This window comes from Gigantopelta aegis, chromosome 12 (assembly GCF_016097555.1).
Source record: "Gigantopelta aegis isolate Gae_Host chromosome 12, Gae_host_genome, whole genome shotgun sequence".
In the NCBI taxonomy this organism is placed as follows: domain Eukaryota; kingdom Metazoa; phylum Mollusca; class Gastropoda; order Neomphalida; family Peltospiridae; genus Gigantopelta; species Gigantopelta aegis.
In genome coordinates, this window is record NC_054710.1 from 5,475,462 (window position 1) to 5,494,448 (window position 18,987).

General features: G+C 37.5%; 2 protein-coding genes across 2 annotated transcripts in view; one reads left to right on the plus strand and one right to left on the minus strand.

Annotated features, from left to right (window-relative positions):
• Positions 1-139: 139 nt before the first annotated feature.
• On the minus strand, positions 140-5,580 carry LOC121386604 (putative nuclease HARBI1). Its single transcript, XM_041517556.1, is given in 5 exon segments — positions 140-342; positions 2,062-2,285; positions 2,594-2,728; positions 3,577-3,702; positions 4,965-5,580. Coding segments are annotated over 4 exon segments (1,032 nt in total). The 5' UTR covers positions 5,513-5,580; the 3' UTR covers positions 140-342; position 2,062.
• Positions 5,581-5,755: 175 nt separating this feature from the next.
• LOC121386421 (protein TsetseEP-like) overlaps positions 5,756-18,987 on the plus strand; it is a 41,353-nt gene continuing 28,121 nt past the window's right edge. Inside the window, exons 1-2 of the mRNA XM_041517308.1 lie at positions 5,756-5,830; positions 14,502-14,579. Of these exons, the coding sequence (XP_041373242.1) occupies positions 14,504-14,579 (76 nt within the window). The 5' untranslated portion in view covers positions 5,756-5,830; positions 14,502-14,503. The remainder of the gene's footprint in view (positions 5,831-14,501; positions 14,580-18,987) is intronic.

The window sequence follows — 18,987 nt, forward strand, 5'->3', positions numbered from 1 at the left end:
GTAATACCAAAGGCAACATGCATTATCTTGACTGACAATTTAAATGTATGTCTCTTTAGAGGTGAATGTATATGTTAAGTTAATTTTTCAAACACTTTCAGTTTCCTTTAGATAAAATAATGAGAGAAAAAAGAAGAAATGAAACAATAGTGGGAACAATTTTCTAAACATTTCTTGTAGAAAACTGATGTTCAAGTTAAACCGATGTTATTTCGAAATCAACATGCATTTCAATACATTTCATTCAATTCTTAGACAACAACTTGAGCATATCAGTATCAGCAGATGATGTCATCGCATCCAGCAATACGTCTTCGCTTGCACCTGTCGATGAATCTTCACCTGGTAATGATAACAAAAAACATTACGAAATGAAATTTTTAAAAATAATTAAGACATACCTTTGTCAATTATCTAGAATAAATAATTTAGATTTAACATTGCTTACCTTTAATGCTATATTTTGTAAATCATTCAATTGCAAATGAATTAATTTACCACAAGTTTTTACAATTTAATAATTTCTCGAAATTGATATAAGGAAATGTCATTTACAAATTATTAACGCAAATGTTTCTTTTTATAATATAAGTATTATTTTTACTTTTTATTATTTTCAGAACCATTGTCAAATGATGACAGTCACGACCAACAGAAGACACCGTGCAAGGTTTTTTTTACATTTTAGCTTTCACGAAGTAATTGAATTTAATTAATTTTAACTCTTGATTATATGTTGTTTCAAATAACATTACAAATAAGGCTGCAATCAATGGCAAACTATCAGAGACTTTCCGACAGGTGGCGCTCGTGCACTATACACCATTTCATACTGGTTTTGTTTTGTATTTTCTTGTTTTTTTACATGTAAGTAGAAATATAACAATGCTTTTTCATGCACATTTCCTTGAAATTAGAAATGATAGTGGTATTGTTTTGCAATATTTATAATTTGTTAATGTAAATAATTCAGTTTGTGTGTACATAATTACATAATCTGATAAGAAATTTGATTTCACTGAGCCTGTTTTCACATAAAGGTACTTGACATACCAGTATCTAAATATTCTACTGTTTCATGTTCAGTATATGATCACGATTACTTGCTTAGCATGTACAAGTACATAAATAATAACTATCTGGTATTTACATTTTCAGTCCAACAGTGTTTTTTTTTTCATGCCATGCTAGAATTTATCATAATGTAGTCAACATACTCCCCCCAAAAAGTAAAAGTATTATAACTGTTTAGAAAAAGATACCTTCCTTTTTTTAATACAAATGTCTACTACATTATAGCCCATTATTATTATATTATAGGTCTTCTATTATATATTTACAGCAAAGAAAGAAAAAACGTCTGACAAACAACCAGCTGAACATATCGAAATAATGATCGACTTGGAGAGAAAGGAGTTGAATATCCTAGAAAAACTGCTGGATGTCGAAACCAGACGATTAAAAGTGGAGGAAGAACAATTTGCTTTTATGCAAAACCAATCAATCTTGCAAAATATAATTATTTCTAATGAACAAGTATAACTTTAATTAAATCAGCATATGACAAGTTCAAGTTCAAGTTCTTTATTGCTTCAAGTTTGGACATTTTGAATATTTACCAAGAGCCTGATTTTGTGTCATAGTGAATCTTTGGAGGTTTATGTCGATGCAAATGAAAATATTATTTAAAAATAACTTTGTATTAAGTTTTATATAAGTGAAATTGTTAAAAACAAATTGTATTTCTGTAATTGTATAAGGAATTATATAAAAGTATAATTAAAAATTGAATAAAAAGTAAATACAATTTTTTTTTTAACTGTGTGAAGTATTTCAGGTCTTTCATTTCAATAAAAATTGCACACTCAGTCAATTAGTGGGTCGAATTACAGTACTTTCATTCGTTATAGATTTCCATTAAATTTTCAGTGAAATAACCTCTTTGTTGTAGAAATGTATTTATCACATATGTTTTGAGTACCACAATTTTTGAACCATGTGGAAGCGAATGGTATCCTTTATTGTAAATAGCGGAATACAGTATAATTTACATGCACAAACCTCAAGTAGAGAAATATTGCTCTATCAGTTGCCGTCTTATCTGCCGGCCCTCCTGCTGGTCTTGACAAGCATCCTGGTCAACTTGAAATGTGTCTGCATCTACTTCAGGAGGGTTAGGCAGCTTCAAATCCAAACAGAAGTTGTGGAGCTTAAAAGCTGACATGATCACATGGGAACATCTTGTAGGGCTAAAAGGGAGGCATCCCGTACTTTTGTGCAGACATCTGTTGGATTAACAAATGTTTACATACAAATACGGTTATTGTGGGATCGGGGTTTAGAATTTTCAATTTAATAGGAAACAAGCAATATTTTTGTTGGACAATTACTGAATGTGTGTGTATGCGTGCACGCGTGTGCAAAAATGTCTGAATGATATGAAGAACCACTTTGTGATACTATTACAAAAATTATGACTTCTAAGAGCCATTTTAGAGCAATATGGAATTAAAATATAACACAATCATGATTCGTCTGATATTTTGTTCTCAATTGCAGATTTAATCAGTCATAACTTTTGACAAATTGTCACCTAAATCTCGACTTCAGTAAACCAAATGCTCTTTCCACAGTATTCCGTGTCCTGCAGTGTGAGCTGTTGTACTTTTCCTCAGCTCTTGATGATGTTTCTGGTAATGGAGTCATCAGCCAGGGTTTGCAAGGATATCTGTTGTTCAAGGACAAATATGTAATGAAAAAAAAATAATGAGAGAAAAAAGAATAAATGAAACGGTGATAAATGCAATTAAATGAACGATAACACTAGAATTTTGTTTTGTTTAACACATTGATTTATTAATCATCTGCTACTAGATTTCAAACATTTTAGAGAGGAAACCCGCTACATTTTTTCCATTAGTAGGTATTGAACACACAAGCTGATCACATTTGTTCACAAGTCTCATCTGAACTCTCTCTTTTCAGACGAATTAGTAAATTTCTCGCCCAAGATTCAAAATCTCTATTCTATAATGCATATATTCTTCCTATATTTCACTATGGGTCAGTAACATGGGGTCGCTGCAATAAAACATACGTAGACCGATTAATAAAGCTACAGATATCTTTAAGGAATTACAGTGGTTGTGTAGGAGGGGAGGGGGAAGCAAGGGAGACATTTGTCCCCCACTTTGTAGGAGCAGCGATGGTTTTTGTAATTTATACATGTGTATGTGTGTATAAATATATATCAGTGTTTCTGCCAGAAAGAAATTTCTGGGTATGGCGCTAAGGAATTGAATGCAACAACAGTCAACTAGGGGTATGGGGAAACCTTCCCCAGAAAGAAAATGGGTTACGTTTAGGGTTAGGGTTAAGAAAATCATACAGTGATGATACGAGTTAATAATTTTGTCAAAAAGTTGACTTAAAAAAATAACAGCTGCTAAAATATTTCGATATGGCGCCATATCCGCTTTACCCACTGGAAGAAACCATAAATAATACATGCATACATACAAAAACAAACACCCGTCTATGTACACACAAGTGATATTTAAAATAATTGATAATCACCCAGAGTCCCCTAATAAAAATCCATCATCATTTATACCAGTCTCCAGCTCCCTCCCAAGTTCACTGTTGTATAGTATTGTGGAGTCATGTGACGATCCAGGTCATCTTGCAACAACATTAATGAATCTAAAAGAATGTTTAAAAAATAAAATAAATTTTTAATGATACAAATTTCAAATATGTATATATAGACCTACATCATGTCCTTCCTACGTAACGTGTTCAACAGTAGACCACTCCAACACCCTCTGAAAGAACATGAAGCATCCTGATGTATGTGCGAGACAATAGGTGCGTGTGTGGTTGGCGCAGATAATGTAGGTGAGGTCAAAGACGCAAACACACACGCGCACACCGAGAGAGGGAGAGAAAACCCCAAAACAACAATTATATTAACAAATATACACTTCTTAACTATGCTCTCTCTCTCTCTCTCTCTCTCTCTCTCTCTCTCTCTCTCTCTCTCTCTCTCTCTCTCTCTCTCTGCCATAAGATTTAATAAAATGATATTTTGTATTAACAATGTTTGGGGTTGGGGCTATAGCCTCCAGACACATGGGCGTACATAGGATTTTGAAAAGGGGGGTTCCAATACATAGAATTTTGAAAAGGGGGATTCCAATACATAGGATTTTGAAAAGGGGGGGTTCCAATACATAGGATTTTGAAAAGGGGGGTTCCAAAATAGATTGCAGAGATATTGGGCATATATTTCTATGTTGAGTAAATATAATAATGTCAGATATATTAAATTATTAAAAAAGCGATTTCAGGGTGGGGGGGGTTCGGTCGAAACCATCGAACCCCCCCCCCCCATGTACGCCCATGCACACACCACTTCTCCACCGTGCCTACAACACCACCACCACCAATAATAATAATAATACATTTAATTTAAAAAGAAACAAAATATTTACTTTTAAGTGGCCTTAATTCAATATGACGTTATATAAAATAATACAATGTTCACTTCTGACATCACAATACAGGAGAGGACGCCATGTTTTTAATATGTGAAATGTTTGGAGGTTTTTTTAGGCAGGTTTTCTTTTGTGTTTTTCCTTTAAATCTATCAACGATGTTTCAAGGAATTTTATTTACATTTAGCAGTAATGTAAATACACACGAGTGCAGGTAAGTGACTTTCTGAAATATATTTGTCAATTTCAACAGGCCTATAGACTATCACATGCAGGTGCTTTCTAAATTCATCAAGTTAAACAGATGCCGATGATGTGATCTTTGAATAATACAATAATGATACATTTTCAACGAAAAAATGTGGATATAATTAATGGTAATGTTATACCCATGTTACGGGACTCTGGATGATTATCAATGTTACTTTAGTTTTCTTTAATTATTATTTCTTTGTATCAATAACTAACCTAAGTTTGCAGTCACAGATTGCTTGAACGTTCATTGCACGAAACCCTTTCCTACAAACATACACTTCCTCGTCATGTGTTGGCCTTTTTATGGCAATTAATGTCCCATCAATAGCCCCAATTACCCTAGGGAACCGACAGATTTGATAAAAGCCATGTTTGATTTCACGTAGTGCATGGATGTTAAAGTTAATATTATCTAATGTGTCGCAAATGCGACGGACAGTACGGTGCAAACATCGACAAACACTTGACCGTGCCACTCCATGCAGATCCGCAATTTCCGAAAAAAACCCACCCTTACTCAAATAACGCAATGTTATTAATACATGAATCTCCGGTGATACGAGCTGTGAACGCCGAGTCGCCGACTGCAAACTTTCCCTCACCATGTCGGTCAGCGACAAAATAGCAATACGAGGCATTCTGTATCTAGCAATCAATTCATTATCGGAAAGAGTGTCCAGTAGCCTTGTCCTATCCCTAAAAACACGTTCCTTTTTATAAACTTTTTCTGTTTCTTCCGTCAATAGAAAAAACGTAGCCATTTCAGTTTTGCAGCGTTCAGTTTACGGTCGCGATAGTAGCAACTAAGGTTGCTCCTGACCTATTGTTAATTTTCACCGTAACTTACGACGATAGTAAGCTACGCCGCTTCGTGGAACGTGTTGGCCATCGTAGGAAAAGGTTATGGTCGCGATAGTAGGTACTTACGACGATAGTAGTGCTAAGGTCGCTTCGTGGAACGGGGCCTTGCAGTCTACTGATTCGACAAGATGACGTCACAATACGTTTGGATTCGTAGAACGTCATTAATAATTGCTAACGCCAATTTCAACATCCTGCAACTAGCAGAAAGGATAAAGGTGAGTAAGATTAATGTTCTTGCCAATGGAGGATCCAGGACATGTTGGGTTTTTTGTTGTTGTTGTTGTTGTTGTTGTTGTTTTGTGTTTGTTTGTGTGTTTTTTTTTTGGGGGGGGGGTTTGGGGGGGCAAGAAAAAAGGGCACATTGGCTCGTTAAATGGGCATCTTAATAAAAGTTTTAATATTTGCAGTCAATATGAAAAAAAGTTTGTTTTGTTTAACGACACCACTAGAGAACATTGATTTATTAACCATCGGCTATTAACAGTCATAGAGAGGAAACCGGCTACATATTTTTTTCATTAGTAACAAGGGATCTTTTATATGCACCATCTCACAGACAGGATAGCACATACCACGGCCGTTGATATATCAGTCGTGGTGCACTGGCTAGAACGAGACATAGTCCAATAGGCCCACGGACGTGGATCGATCCTAGCCCGACCGCGCATCAGGCGTGCGCCTTGTCACTGGGCTACGTCCCGCCCCGCAGTTAATATGAATGCGTTTGTGTATATATCACAGTGTACGAATGGAGGTGTACACTAAGTGACTAACTGCGGCTTGTGTATATATCACAGTGTACGAATGGAGGTGTACACTAAGTGACTAACTGCGGCTTGTGTATATATCACAGTGTACGAATGGAGGTGTACACTAAGTGACTAACTGCGGCTTGTGTATATATCACAGTGTACGAATGGAGGTGTACACTAAGTGACTAACTGCGGCTTGTGTATATATCACAGTGTACGAATCTTTTATACTGGACTAGTGCACCATGTACACTAAGTGACTAGGGGTTTGTGTATATATCACAGAGTACGAATGGAGACTAACTGCGGTTTGTGTATATATCACAGAGTACGAATGGAAGTGTACACTAAGTGACTAACTGCGGCTTGTGTATATATCACAGTCGAATGGAAGTGTACACTAAGTGACTAACTGCGGTTTGTGTATATATCACAGTGTACGAATGGAAGTGTACACTAAGTGACTAACTGCGGCTTGTGTATATATCACAGTGTACGAATGGAGGTGTACACTAAGTGACTAACTGCGGCTTGTGTATATATCACAGTGTACGAATGGAGGTGTACACTAAGTGACTAACTGCGGCTTGTATATATATCAGTGTACGAATGGAGGTGTACACTAAGTGACTAACTGCGGCTTGTGTATATATCACAGTGTACGAATGGAGGTGTACACTAAGTGACTAACTGCGTTTGTGTATATATCACAGTGTACGAATGGAAGTGTACACTAAGTGACTAACTGCGGCTTGTGTATATATCACAGTGTACGAATGGAAGTGTACACTAAGTGACTAACTGCGGTTTGTGTATATATCACAGAGTACGAATGGAGACTAACTGCGGTTTGTGTATATATCACAGAGTACGAATGGAAGTGTACACTAAGTGACTAACTGCGGCTTGTGTATATATCACAGTGTACGAATGGAAGTGTACACTAAGTGACTAACTGCGGTTTGTGTATATATCACAGAGTACGAATGGAAGTGTACACTAAGTGACTAACTGCGGTTTGTGTATATCACAGAGTACGAATGGAAGTGTACACTAAGTGACTAACTGCGGTTTGTGTATATCACAGAGTACGAATGGAAGTGTACACTAAGTGACTAACTGCGGTTTTCTCTAGCGCTAGCTGCATTAATAAATATTAGCTTTGAGGCTCGTCGCAGCATTGTTTTAAGTGGGGTGGGCTAATGATCAGGATTGTAGTTAAGAACGGCACGAGATATTTAGTGGGGCGGGGGGGGGGGGGGGCATGCTCCCCTGGGGTTAATTTTAAAAACGGATAGCTTTAAACGCCTTTTCTTGGCCTCTGAATAGCAAAATTATCTATTTGTAAACAATCATTCTAAAACTATTTTGAGCATTATTTTGCATAGTGTTATAACCTAAGAATGTGGTGGTGGGGGTTTTTCCCCCTTGGCATCTGATAGCAAAATTGCCAATTTTCAGACAGTGATCATTTCCTCTTTTGAATTTTCATAACCCAAAAATTATTATTTAGAAGCTTTCAAATTCGTTACTAGTACTCATGGCACCTTAGTCTGCGCGGCACAAAAGTCTGCGCACGTTAATGACGTTACATTACGTCTTGAAACAAGTGTCGGGGTGTTTGTAAACAAACAAACACGTTAATTTAATTCACAAAACCGTTGTTAAAACAACACATCTTGATTGTGAATATATGTATAAAACTGGTCGATAACATTTTAATGAAAAAAACTCTGAATTAAGGCACTAAACGTATACTTTTGCCAGCCTCGATCAGCGTGTTTTTCTATCACCTGTCAACACGTGTCTGTCAACGTTGTAATGATCAACCTTGCATATCAACTTACATAAATTTACATAGAAGCTTCAATACATACCTTATTGTAATTTATGAATCCATAAATGAAATGAATGTCTTATTTTATCTGTTGACGTAAACATTCAAGCATACTTTGAATTTCCCTCCGAGTGACACAATGCAAAATGGCTGCACACAGACTTTGAAGATTGCACTTACAGCATGACCTATTTTAGCTATAGTCTGTTTCAAAATTATCAAAGATTGTCCTATATGTCTAACGAACACTATTTGTGCTCATTTACAGTTAATAACAGACAATTTTTGTTGAATAATGATCAAATATTTTTACATTGGCTTTTTTTATATTGTCATTTTGTGTTGTCCAAACTAAGGAGCATGGAACACCATTTATATTTATCTCATTTGCTCAATCTAAATGTTTCTGAAACAGACTATAACAAGTGTTTGTTATTTAGAACTTATAAAAGTCGGATCCATTGTTTGTTGTGTTTTGTGTAAACATTAGCGACAGAAGTGGTTGTTTTAATGTTTGCTGCGCAGACTTATGTGCCGTCATGCAGGCCAGTAAATGCAAGGGGGGGGGGGGGGGGGGGGGGGGGGTCCCACTAAACATGCGCTCATTACTTGAGTTTAAAAAACATTAAAATTAAAATAACTTTAGTTGTAACACGTTTATTGTTCCATTGTACTGTAGCGGTGAAACAAATATTTTTAAAGAAATAGATCTCAATCAATAAATGGTGAATTTTAGCGCTGACCCGGGGCGGGAGAACGGGGACGAGGGCCCGTGGGAAATGCATAGAATTAACTTTGCTGTGTATATAATTAAGTATGACTATCATATATTTCATTGTAATTTGACTTTGACAACTTGTTTTTGAATGGCATTATTCCAGGGACGGATCTGTCTAAAGTCCGAACCAAAATGTTAACAACTACGAAAAACTGCTCTCCTACCTTTATTTTTCGTTAGATTTTACTCACATTTTGTCAAGACAGAAATCTAGGAAAAACCATTGCAATGACACAGATTCCACATACTAGATAATAACCATGTCACCTTTTTCGACTTCGCTGAGTTCGCATATGCTATAGGGCAAAAAGCATGTAATTTTGTGCCGGCTGCCATTTTGACTTTTTATGGTATATTCTCCAAGAGGGGTGAAAGGATATGACTTAATCTAGCAATGTCATAACATGTTATGATATAAAGCAAACGTGATGACGTCATATTAATTTTTAAAATTATTTTTTATTTGTTTAAATATACCACTAAAGATCATTGATTTTATATTAATTATGTCACATACTTTGGAGGCTTTCACACCTCTTGAAGAATATTCCATAAAGAAGCAAAATGGCAGACGGCAGAAAACTGCATGTATTTTGCCCTATGCTATCTCAGCAAACTCGATACTGGCGACATCGTTATAGTCTCATATGTGGAATCTGTGTCACTGTAATGGCTTATGTGTGGACAAAATTTGGGGGAAATGTAACGGTAATTAAACTAAAGGTAGGAGAGTCATTTTCTGCAGTTGTTAACAATTTGGTTCGGACTTCAGGTATGGCAGATATAGCCAAGGAAAATAAACAAACTTGTAAGCACTTGCAAATTAAAACTTTAAAAGGCACTATTCTAGGGATGGCTTTGTCTAGGTAGAGAAGTTACACATAAACAATAAAATAAAATACAAATACAAAGTGGCATTTGTAAAGTATATCTTTAGCTGGAACTATTCTTGGGACGGCTTTGTCTTGGTAGGGCAGTTATACAAAACAACAACAATAACAACAACAAAACAACAACAACGATAAAAGGGGCATTTGTGAAATTATAGCTGTAAAGGGCACTATTCTAGAGACAGCTGTCCAGATATACATAAAAATGACAGAGCCTATTCTTCTTTAGTAATTTCGAAAATCTATACAATTTCAAAGCAAAAACTATTAGGTTATCATTATGCAACTTTGATCAGGCAACTTAAGGCGCTTATTTCTTGCGTTAGACAATATGGTGAACCCCATTGAGACTCGGTAACGGACACACATCTGCAAGGTTGTGCATACACGCACATCTTAACTTCATGCAGCTAAAAATGCGTACATGCAAAACATTTTTTATACAAACAAAAAGGGCACTTGAACATTTTGAGGGCACTTGAAAACATCATCTCTTTTTGCCAAAACATTTGGGGGATTTTCTACATTGACACAAACAAAAATTATAATATATGAAAAATATGCTTTGAAAACTAAAACCAGACTATGGCTATAGCCTATATAGACGAACAGTGTTTTGTTACGTCACTGTCTATGTTTCAGCACTAAACCTGTCTTTAGTGACGTCACGCCATTGTCTTTCTGCCAGTTAACGAGTCTACCGCTGCCAAATATAGTGGCACTGGCGCTGCGTGCGATAATATAATTTACCCTTAAAATATAAATAAGTTATTTTCTATATACATTGAGCCATATTTATTAACAGATTATAATACTAAACGCCCCGTTTTTAAGACGTGTGCTTAAGATCCCAATCTGAATAAATTAAGGGTGGATTTAGTTAGGTCCTGCCCAGAACTGGAGGGGAGAAACTGGTGACCTGGCCCCCGACCCCACCCAAATATATTGATGTGTCATTTTTTTTCAGGCTAAAAAATAAATAAATAAATAAAGTAAAATAAAATCGTCAGGTTTGCGTTTTTACGCATTGGTCTATGTGCCTTTATTCCCTTAGCCCTTCTCCCAAATATTTCCTGGATCCGCCCCTGCGACCAGTTCATGACTGTCCACCCAACTGATGACGAATTGAACTTTTAACAGCATTGTCTCTCGCTCATATTTAGTACCAGTCTTCCAGTTAGCACATGTTCTGAGGCCTCATTTCATAGCCGGTCACCCCTTCCATAAACCGTGTATCCGCCCCTGAAAACAAGTAGGGAAGAATAAAACAAATGGAACTACATTTCTACACGGATAATAATAATAATATCATGATTCCGACTAGTCAGGTCAGGTCATAGGGTTTTACGTGCACATTCAGAGCAAGCTGTTGTAGCGCACGCCTGCCGTGGGCACAAGAGCCGGCCTTGGCCGGCCCCTCTGTCCAAGACAGGATCCGACTAGTGTACGGAGTTCCACTTATATGGCCTTTGTATTCATTGAAGGTTGTAGTCTCCTAGAATGAATGAATGAATGAATGAATGAATGAATGTTTAACAACACCCCAGCACGAAAAATACATTGGCTATTGGGTGTCAAACTATGGTAAATGCAACTCCTAGAATGAATGAATGAATGAATGTTTAACGACACACCAGCACGAAAAATACATCGGCTATTGGGTGTCAAACTATGGTAATGCAAACAAATAAGGTGATGATAACATCAATATAAAAATTCAAGATTTAAATAAAAACAGTGTAAAGAAAGGGCAAAAACAAAATTTCTAAAAAAAAATAAACAATTCCCCAACGCGAATTTTAATGCATTTTGGACATGTTGTTCTACCAGAAAATGCGCTTCAAATGATATCAAATTACTTTCTATACCATTTTTTTCCGGGTCAAACCCTTCAACGACAAGACTGTGTCTGTATGTCTGTGTGTATGTGTATGTGTATGTGTATGTGTGTATATGTATATATATATATACTCTGTCAAAAAAGGAACGCATAGGCGAAATATTCATGGAATTATCTCTTTAATACAAAGTGGCATATTTTCGTTATTTATGATCGTATCACAGTAAAAATTGACATGAGTATGTGACAATGTTCTTGCTATGGACTGACGGCAGTGGAGGCGTTTTAGTCACCAAACAGCGTCGCACGACTGCTCTGAAATCAGTACCTTGTGTGGCCACCAGCAGCAGCAATCACTGCGCGACATCTCCTTGGCATAGACTGAATGAGTCTCTGAATCCAGGCACGTGAAATCCTAGCCCATTCTTCCTGCAGTGCATGCGACAGTTGCGGAAGCGTCTGAGGCTCCGGGTCACGCTGGCGTACACGTCTGTCCAGTTCGTCCCATATATGTTAATGGGGTTGAGATCTGGCTATCTTGATGGTCATGGTAGCACATTAATGTTCTCATTCTGTAGGAAATCCATTGTTACACGTGCCGTATGCGGCCTAGCATTGTCCTGGTAGCGTACAGCTGTCAGGTTTCCTTGTACGAACACAAGTTCACTTCTGTCGGTGTATAAGATGGCTCCCCGCATCATGACACTCCCCCCACCGAATCTGTCAACTTGGGCGACGCAGTTGTTTGCAAAACGTTCATTGCGGCGTCTGTAAACACGTCGTCCATCACGTCGCTGTAGAAGGAAACGTGACTCGTCGCTGAACCATACTCGCCGCCAGTTTCCCAAGTTCCACCCATGTACATTCGTGCACCAGCGAACACGTAAATGTCGATGTTGACGTCGTAGGACGCGGCCAACATACGGTCTCCTAGCCCGTAAACCAACTTCTCGTAGTCAGTTCCGAATGGTTTGTGCAGACACCCTTCTCAAACCAGGTATGCGTCCAGCAGTGTTCGTTGCTGTGGCAGTTCGGTGACGCAAGTGCAAAACCCGCATGTAGCAATCTTGTGCTGCAGTTATGCGAGGTCTTCCATTTCTGGGCCGGTCTTCAGCTGATTGAAACTGCTGGTACCTGTTCCAGAGACATGACATGGTGCTCTGATGGACGTTCATGTGGCGTGCGACTGATAGAGGTAGTAACATGACTGATAGAAGTAGTAACATGACTGATAGAGGTAGTGACATGACTGATAGAGGTAGTAACATGACTGATAGAGGTAGTAACGTGACTGATAAAGGTAGTAACATAACTGATATAGGTAGTAACATATATCAAAAACAATTCACGTGACCTTCCGTAAATAGCGATATTGCCCCGAGACGGTCCCACCGGTCCATCGAAAGTGATATTGGCCTGGGAGATTTAATCAATGAAAATAAAGATGAGACAAAATTCTATCCCATTAATGAGTATGTAACGTAATGCAACGTCAACTGCTACATCTAATGCAAACAAGCACAATCTTTTGACAATGAATTGTAATGCAAACAAGCACAATCTTTTGACAAAACGCTGTGTTGTCCTGCAACCAAAAGATAACATCTTTATTCATACTGTGTTTAATTCCGCAAATACGACAAAGACAAGGTCAGTAATCGTCAAATTGTGTAAGGAATATATCGCAGATTTAGAAATGAACAGACATGGATTACAAAGAAAGAAAGAAATCTTTTATTTAACGACGCACTCAATACATTTTATTTACGGTTGTATGGCGTCAGACCCGCTGTCGCCACTTCATGGGCTACTCTTTTCGATTAGCAGCAAGGGCTCTACAGACAGGATAGCACATACCACGGCCTTTGGTGAAGTAGTAACATAACTGATAGAGGCAGTAACATAACTGATAGAAGTAGTAACCTAACTGACAGAGGTAGTAACATCATTGACAGAGGTAGTAACATAACTGACAGAGGTAGTAACATGACTGATAGAAGTAGTAACATAACTGACAGAGGCAGTAACATAACTGATAGAGGTAGTAACATAACTGGTAGAAGTAGTAACATTACTGATATAAGTAGTAACATAACTGATAGGGGTAGTAACATGACTGATAGAGGTAGTAACATAACTGATAGAGGTAGTAACATCACTGATAGAGGTAGAAACATCACTGATAGAAGTAGTAACATTACTGATAGAAGTAGTAACATAACTGATAGAGGTAGTAACATCAATGATAGAGGTAGTGACGTAACTGATAGAGGTAGTGACAATGTAACATGATAGAGGTAGTTACAATGTAACATAACTGATAGAGGTAGTAACAATGTAAAATGATAGAAGTAGTTACAATGTATCATAACTGATAGAGGTAGTAACATAACTGATAGAGGTAGTTACAATGTAACATAACTGATAGAGGTAGTTACAATGTAACATGATAGAGGTAGTTACAATGTAACATGATAGAGGTAGTTACATCAACTGTGGATAACTGAATATAAAGTAATCAGTTATGATACAAAATTAACCTGGCCCGTCACCGAGGGGGGGGGGGGGGGGTCGTATGTAACACACACACCCCTCCTCGAAGAAAAAAGGTTTACCCTTCTGAAGCGGGAAATATGGGGAAATATCCGTATAAAAAGAAATGTCGGGAATCTTTGTATAAATAAAGCTGTTATTTGTTTGAGACAATACTTGTATAATATATGCGTGTATTTATCTTAGTATGTACCTATGTTGTAGGGTTTTTTTGTTTGTTGTTTTTTTTTCTTGAGGTATGATCCTTTTACGTGCACTTATTGGAGTTGGTACACTCTTGGTTCTGGGTGTGGATTTCACGAACTCTCAACGAAGTAAGTTACTAATGCGTTGTTTTTATTCCAAAATATTTATTGGCCTGTAAAACTGTACAAATTGTATTAACATGCCGGGCTAGTAAAGATAAAAAATCTACTAGCCCACAGATATCAACACTAGCCCGAGGTAACAAACTAGGATAAACAGGAAGCAGCTGGCTGCTATTTTATTGACGAGTTATTAATCTGAAAGATTTGTATAATCGTTTTGGCAGTCCTTCACATTTGAAGTGCGCGATCGCCTTTGCGTGTCACATTCAGGAGCTTTTTTTTTTTTTTTTATATTATCCACCTAAAACTGTTGGTTGGAACAAAATCTGATTTAAACCCAGGGACCACATTTTCGAAGCCACCTAAAACTCTGGTAATTGCGCGCCTTCCGCTCTTGGTTGGAACAAAATCTGATTTAAACCCTGGGACCACATTTTCGAAGGCACGTAAAACTCTGGTAACAGCGCGCCTTCCGCTCTTGGTTGGAACAAAATCTGATTTAAACCCTGGCACCACATTTTCGAAGCCACCTAAAACTCTGGTAACAGCGCGCCTTCCGCTCTTGGTTGGAACAAAATCTGATTTAAACCCTGGGACCACATTTTCGAAGCCACCTAAAACTCTGGTAACAGCGCGCCTTCCGCTCTTGGTTAGAACAAAATCTGATTTAAACCCTGGGACCACATTTTCGAAGCCACCTAAAACTCTGGTAACAGCGCGCCTTCCGCTCTTCGTTGGAACAAAATCTGATTTAAACCCTGGGACCACATTTTCGAAGCCACCTAAAACTCTGGTAACAGCGCGCCTTCCGCTTTTGCTTGGAACAAAATCTGATTTAAACCCTGGGACCACATTTTCGAAGCCACCTAAAAGTCTGGTAACAGCGCGCCTTCCGCTCTTGGTTGGAACCAAATCTGATTTAAACCCTGCCGGCCCAGTATTTGATACATCCTTGAAAACAGGCCTCGGTGGTTCAGTGGTTAAGCCATCGGACTACAGCCTGGTAGGTACAGGGTTCGCAGCTCTTAAGGGCTCAATTGGTACGTGTAAGGCCACTACACCCTCTTCTCTCTCACTAACCATTAACCAACTAACAACTAACCCACCGGCCTGGACAGACACACAGCCCAGATAGATGAGGTGTGTGCCCAGGACAGCGTGCTTGAATCTTAATTGGATATAAGCACGAAAATAAGTTGAAATGAAATAGATCCTTGAGTTATAATTATTACTACTACTATAAATAGCGGCTGTTTCATGGGGGGGGGGGGGGGGGGGGTCGAATATTATACGATTTTTATGTCAATGAGTAATGTGTGAAAACCATATTTTCATGAATTGCGAAGCACCATGAAGTGGACTATTTATTATATACATCTTTCTTAATTTTTGACAATATCTTTCGCTTTTTGGTAATATCTTTCGCTAATACCTGGCGCAGACGAGCGTTTTTTTAACGTATGCGTCTGCGTTACAAAACGCAGACTCAACGCAGACGGATGCGTCTCGTGTGCGCCTACCTACGATGCGTTCCTGCGATCCACTGACGATTTCTTTTATTAATTAATTTATTTATACTTTACTCTAAGAAAAATAACAAAGATTAAATGTAATTTATTAATACATTTTAAAATATAATAAACTTTATTTAAAACATTATGTACAATATACTATTACGATATAAATCTTTCTTATTTCACAATTGTTTGTAATAATTTATATTTTTTAATTTCATCTATTTAGAAATGTCATTAATTATACATGCCTAGTCTTTGTTTCAAAGATGAGCAGTTGGAAATTATCTGTGTTGGAACATTTACATGTTAGTCATTTTTAATGATCGGGTCTCTTTTCACAGTTCTATTCATCGCTGAAACCAATAATTGTTAATTTCGTTATATACAGACAGGGGACTGGGGACTTTGATTTAGGGGGGCTGGAGGGGTTGATTTGCCCGAAATTTTACCCAGATAAATACTGCCCGAATTTTCCCCACTGTTTTGCCCGAATTGGGGGGGGGGGGGGGGGGGGGGGGTGTTTATTCGGATCGGTCTGCGTTCATCCGTTCAATATCATACATGTTTGATTTCTGAAAATGCATCGCAGCGTTAAAAAAACGCAACGCAGCCGCAACACAACACGGTGCGTTTTTACTGCGTTCATCCGATTTTTGCCGGATTGCGATTTTTAACGCACGTCGTTGGGGTTTTTTTTATCGCTCGTGTGCGCCGGCTTTAACGCCGTGATATACTTCTTCCGGTGGAATTTTTCCAGAAAGTTACTGTTAATTTTTTTTTTAAAGGAATGTGAATAAAAATTATCTATATTTAATTTAGGAGATAACCCTACTGTGTTTTCCGATTTGCGGACGTATATCGGTGGTTTTTATTGTCTCAAAGTTAGTTTTATTGGCGACGCGTTAGCGAACAGGCGAAGTTGACGATTCAAGGGTTTACAGTTAGATTGTAGCCAGATCTTTTTTTTTCAAGAAATACTAAATATACAGTTAGTTCCGTAGAAAAACGATTCAGTTTAAAATGGACATAACCATATGGAGTTTTTAGATGTGCGTGTTATTGTCTATTTGATGCCCGCAAATGTTTAATTTTTGACCTGAGGCTAACGCCTTCGGTAAAAAATGGCATTTGCTGGATCAAATACACAATAACACGCGCAAATCTAAAAACTTCATATGGTTATCTCCTAATTTAATAATATTGCTATGCAAACATACCTGACATAGCGATCCTCAAAAACCCTCGCAAAAACATATCCAATCAAACGCCGTTAAATTCTTACACTTATACTCAATGACACTACATTGTGTCATCATTATTTAGCTTCGTATTCAATTCGTTTTAGATATTTTATCGTAATTGCACTTCATATCCTTTTTTATAGGTACAATTGTTTAAACTGCATTTTTTTTTTAGTTTTCAAATACTATCAGATGCATTGGTAATCATCAAACTTAAATACGAATAAACAAGACCAAGGGAAATAATTTAATCATGAAGTGTTACAATTTTTTTTTTTTTTAAATACGATTTCTATATTGTCACTGAAGCTAAAAATACAGTGAAAATATGACTTTTCACCGGGTATCACTTTTATGGTTGCCGTAGATCTATATATTTCATTGCTATGTATATAATAAGTTGTGATATTTTATATTTATGTCCGCGGCAGGGATACCACAAGGATCAGTATTGGCACCTCTCCTGTTCTTGGTTTATATTAACGATATTGTTGACAATGTTACTTGTAATGTTAGATTATTCGCCGATGATTCTTCTCTTTGTGTTACTTTAGATGATTATGCTTTGGGATAACGTACGCTAAATTCAGATCTACGCTTGATATCAAACTGGGCAGACAAATGACAGGTTAAGTTCTTACCGGTAAAACAGGTTGTATTACCTTTTCAAAGAAAATTCAATTTCGTACCCAACCAGATTTGTAATTAGGTGATTGAAAAATAAAAGACGTTAAAATCATAACATCTTGGTCTAACATTTTAAAATGATGGGCAGTGGCGTTGTCATTTTGAACAATTGCTTACAAAGGGAAGGCCCAACGATAAATTGCTTCCCTAGCCTGAAGTATCGCTTACATAGGAAATCACTAGAGATTATTAATTTTATAAATCACATATTTTTTTCCACTGATTATATATGGCCCTTGGGATAACTGTAAAGAAGGTCAAGTAGAAATATTGGAACAATTTCATTTTGATGCACTTCGAACAATTTGTGGTGCTTTTAGGGGCGCTAACCACAACAAAATCTATAACAAAACGGGATTTATTCCTTTAATCCAACGCCGTAAATTTCATAAAACGTGTACTTTTTATAAAATGATTCAATGTATGACTCCTAACTACTTGTCATCATTAGTGCCCCCGACAGTAATGGCAGTGGCACATTAATAATTATCCACTTCGAAATGCTGATGAATTGAAAAACAATCGTACAAGAACAGAACTGTATACGGAATAATTGTCGCCGTCAGAAGTACGGGACCAAAATTAGCAAAAACAAATGTCGCACATTACACAATTTCAAGAGAAGGTAGGAAATGTTTTATTTAACGACGCAATCAACACATTTTATTTACGGTTATATGGCGTCGGACATATGGTTAAGGACCACACAGATATTGAGGGAGGAAACCCGCTGTTGCCACTTCTTTTCGATCAGCAGCAAGGGATCTTTTATATGCACCATCTCACAGACAGGATAGCACATACCACGGCCTTTGGTGTACCAGTCGTGGTGCACTGGCTGGAACGAGAAATAGCTCAATGGGCCCACCGATGGGGATCGATCCCAAACCGACCGCGCATCAAGCGATCGTTTTACCATTGGGCTAGATCCCGTCCCAACACTAGAGTGGATGCATCACATTACACATG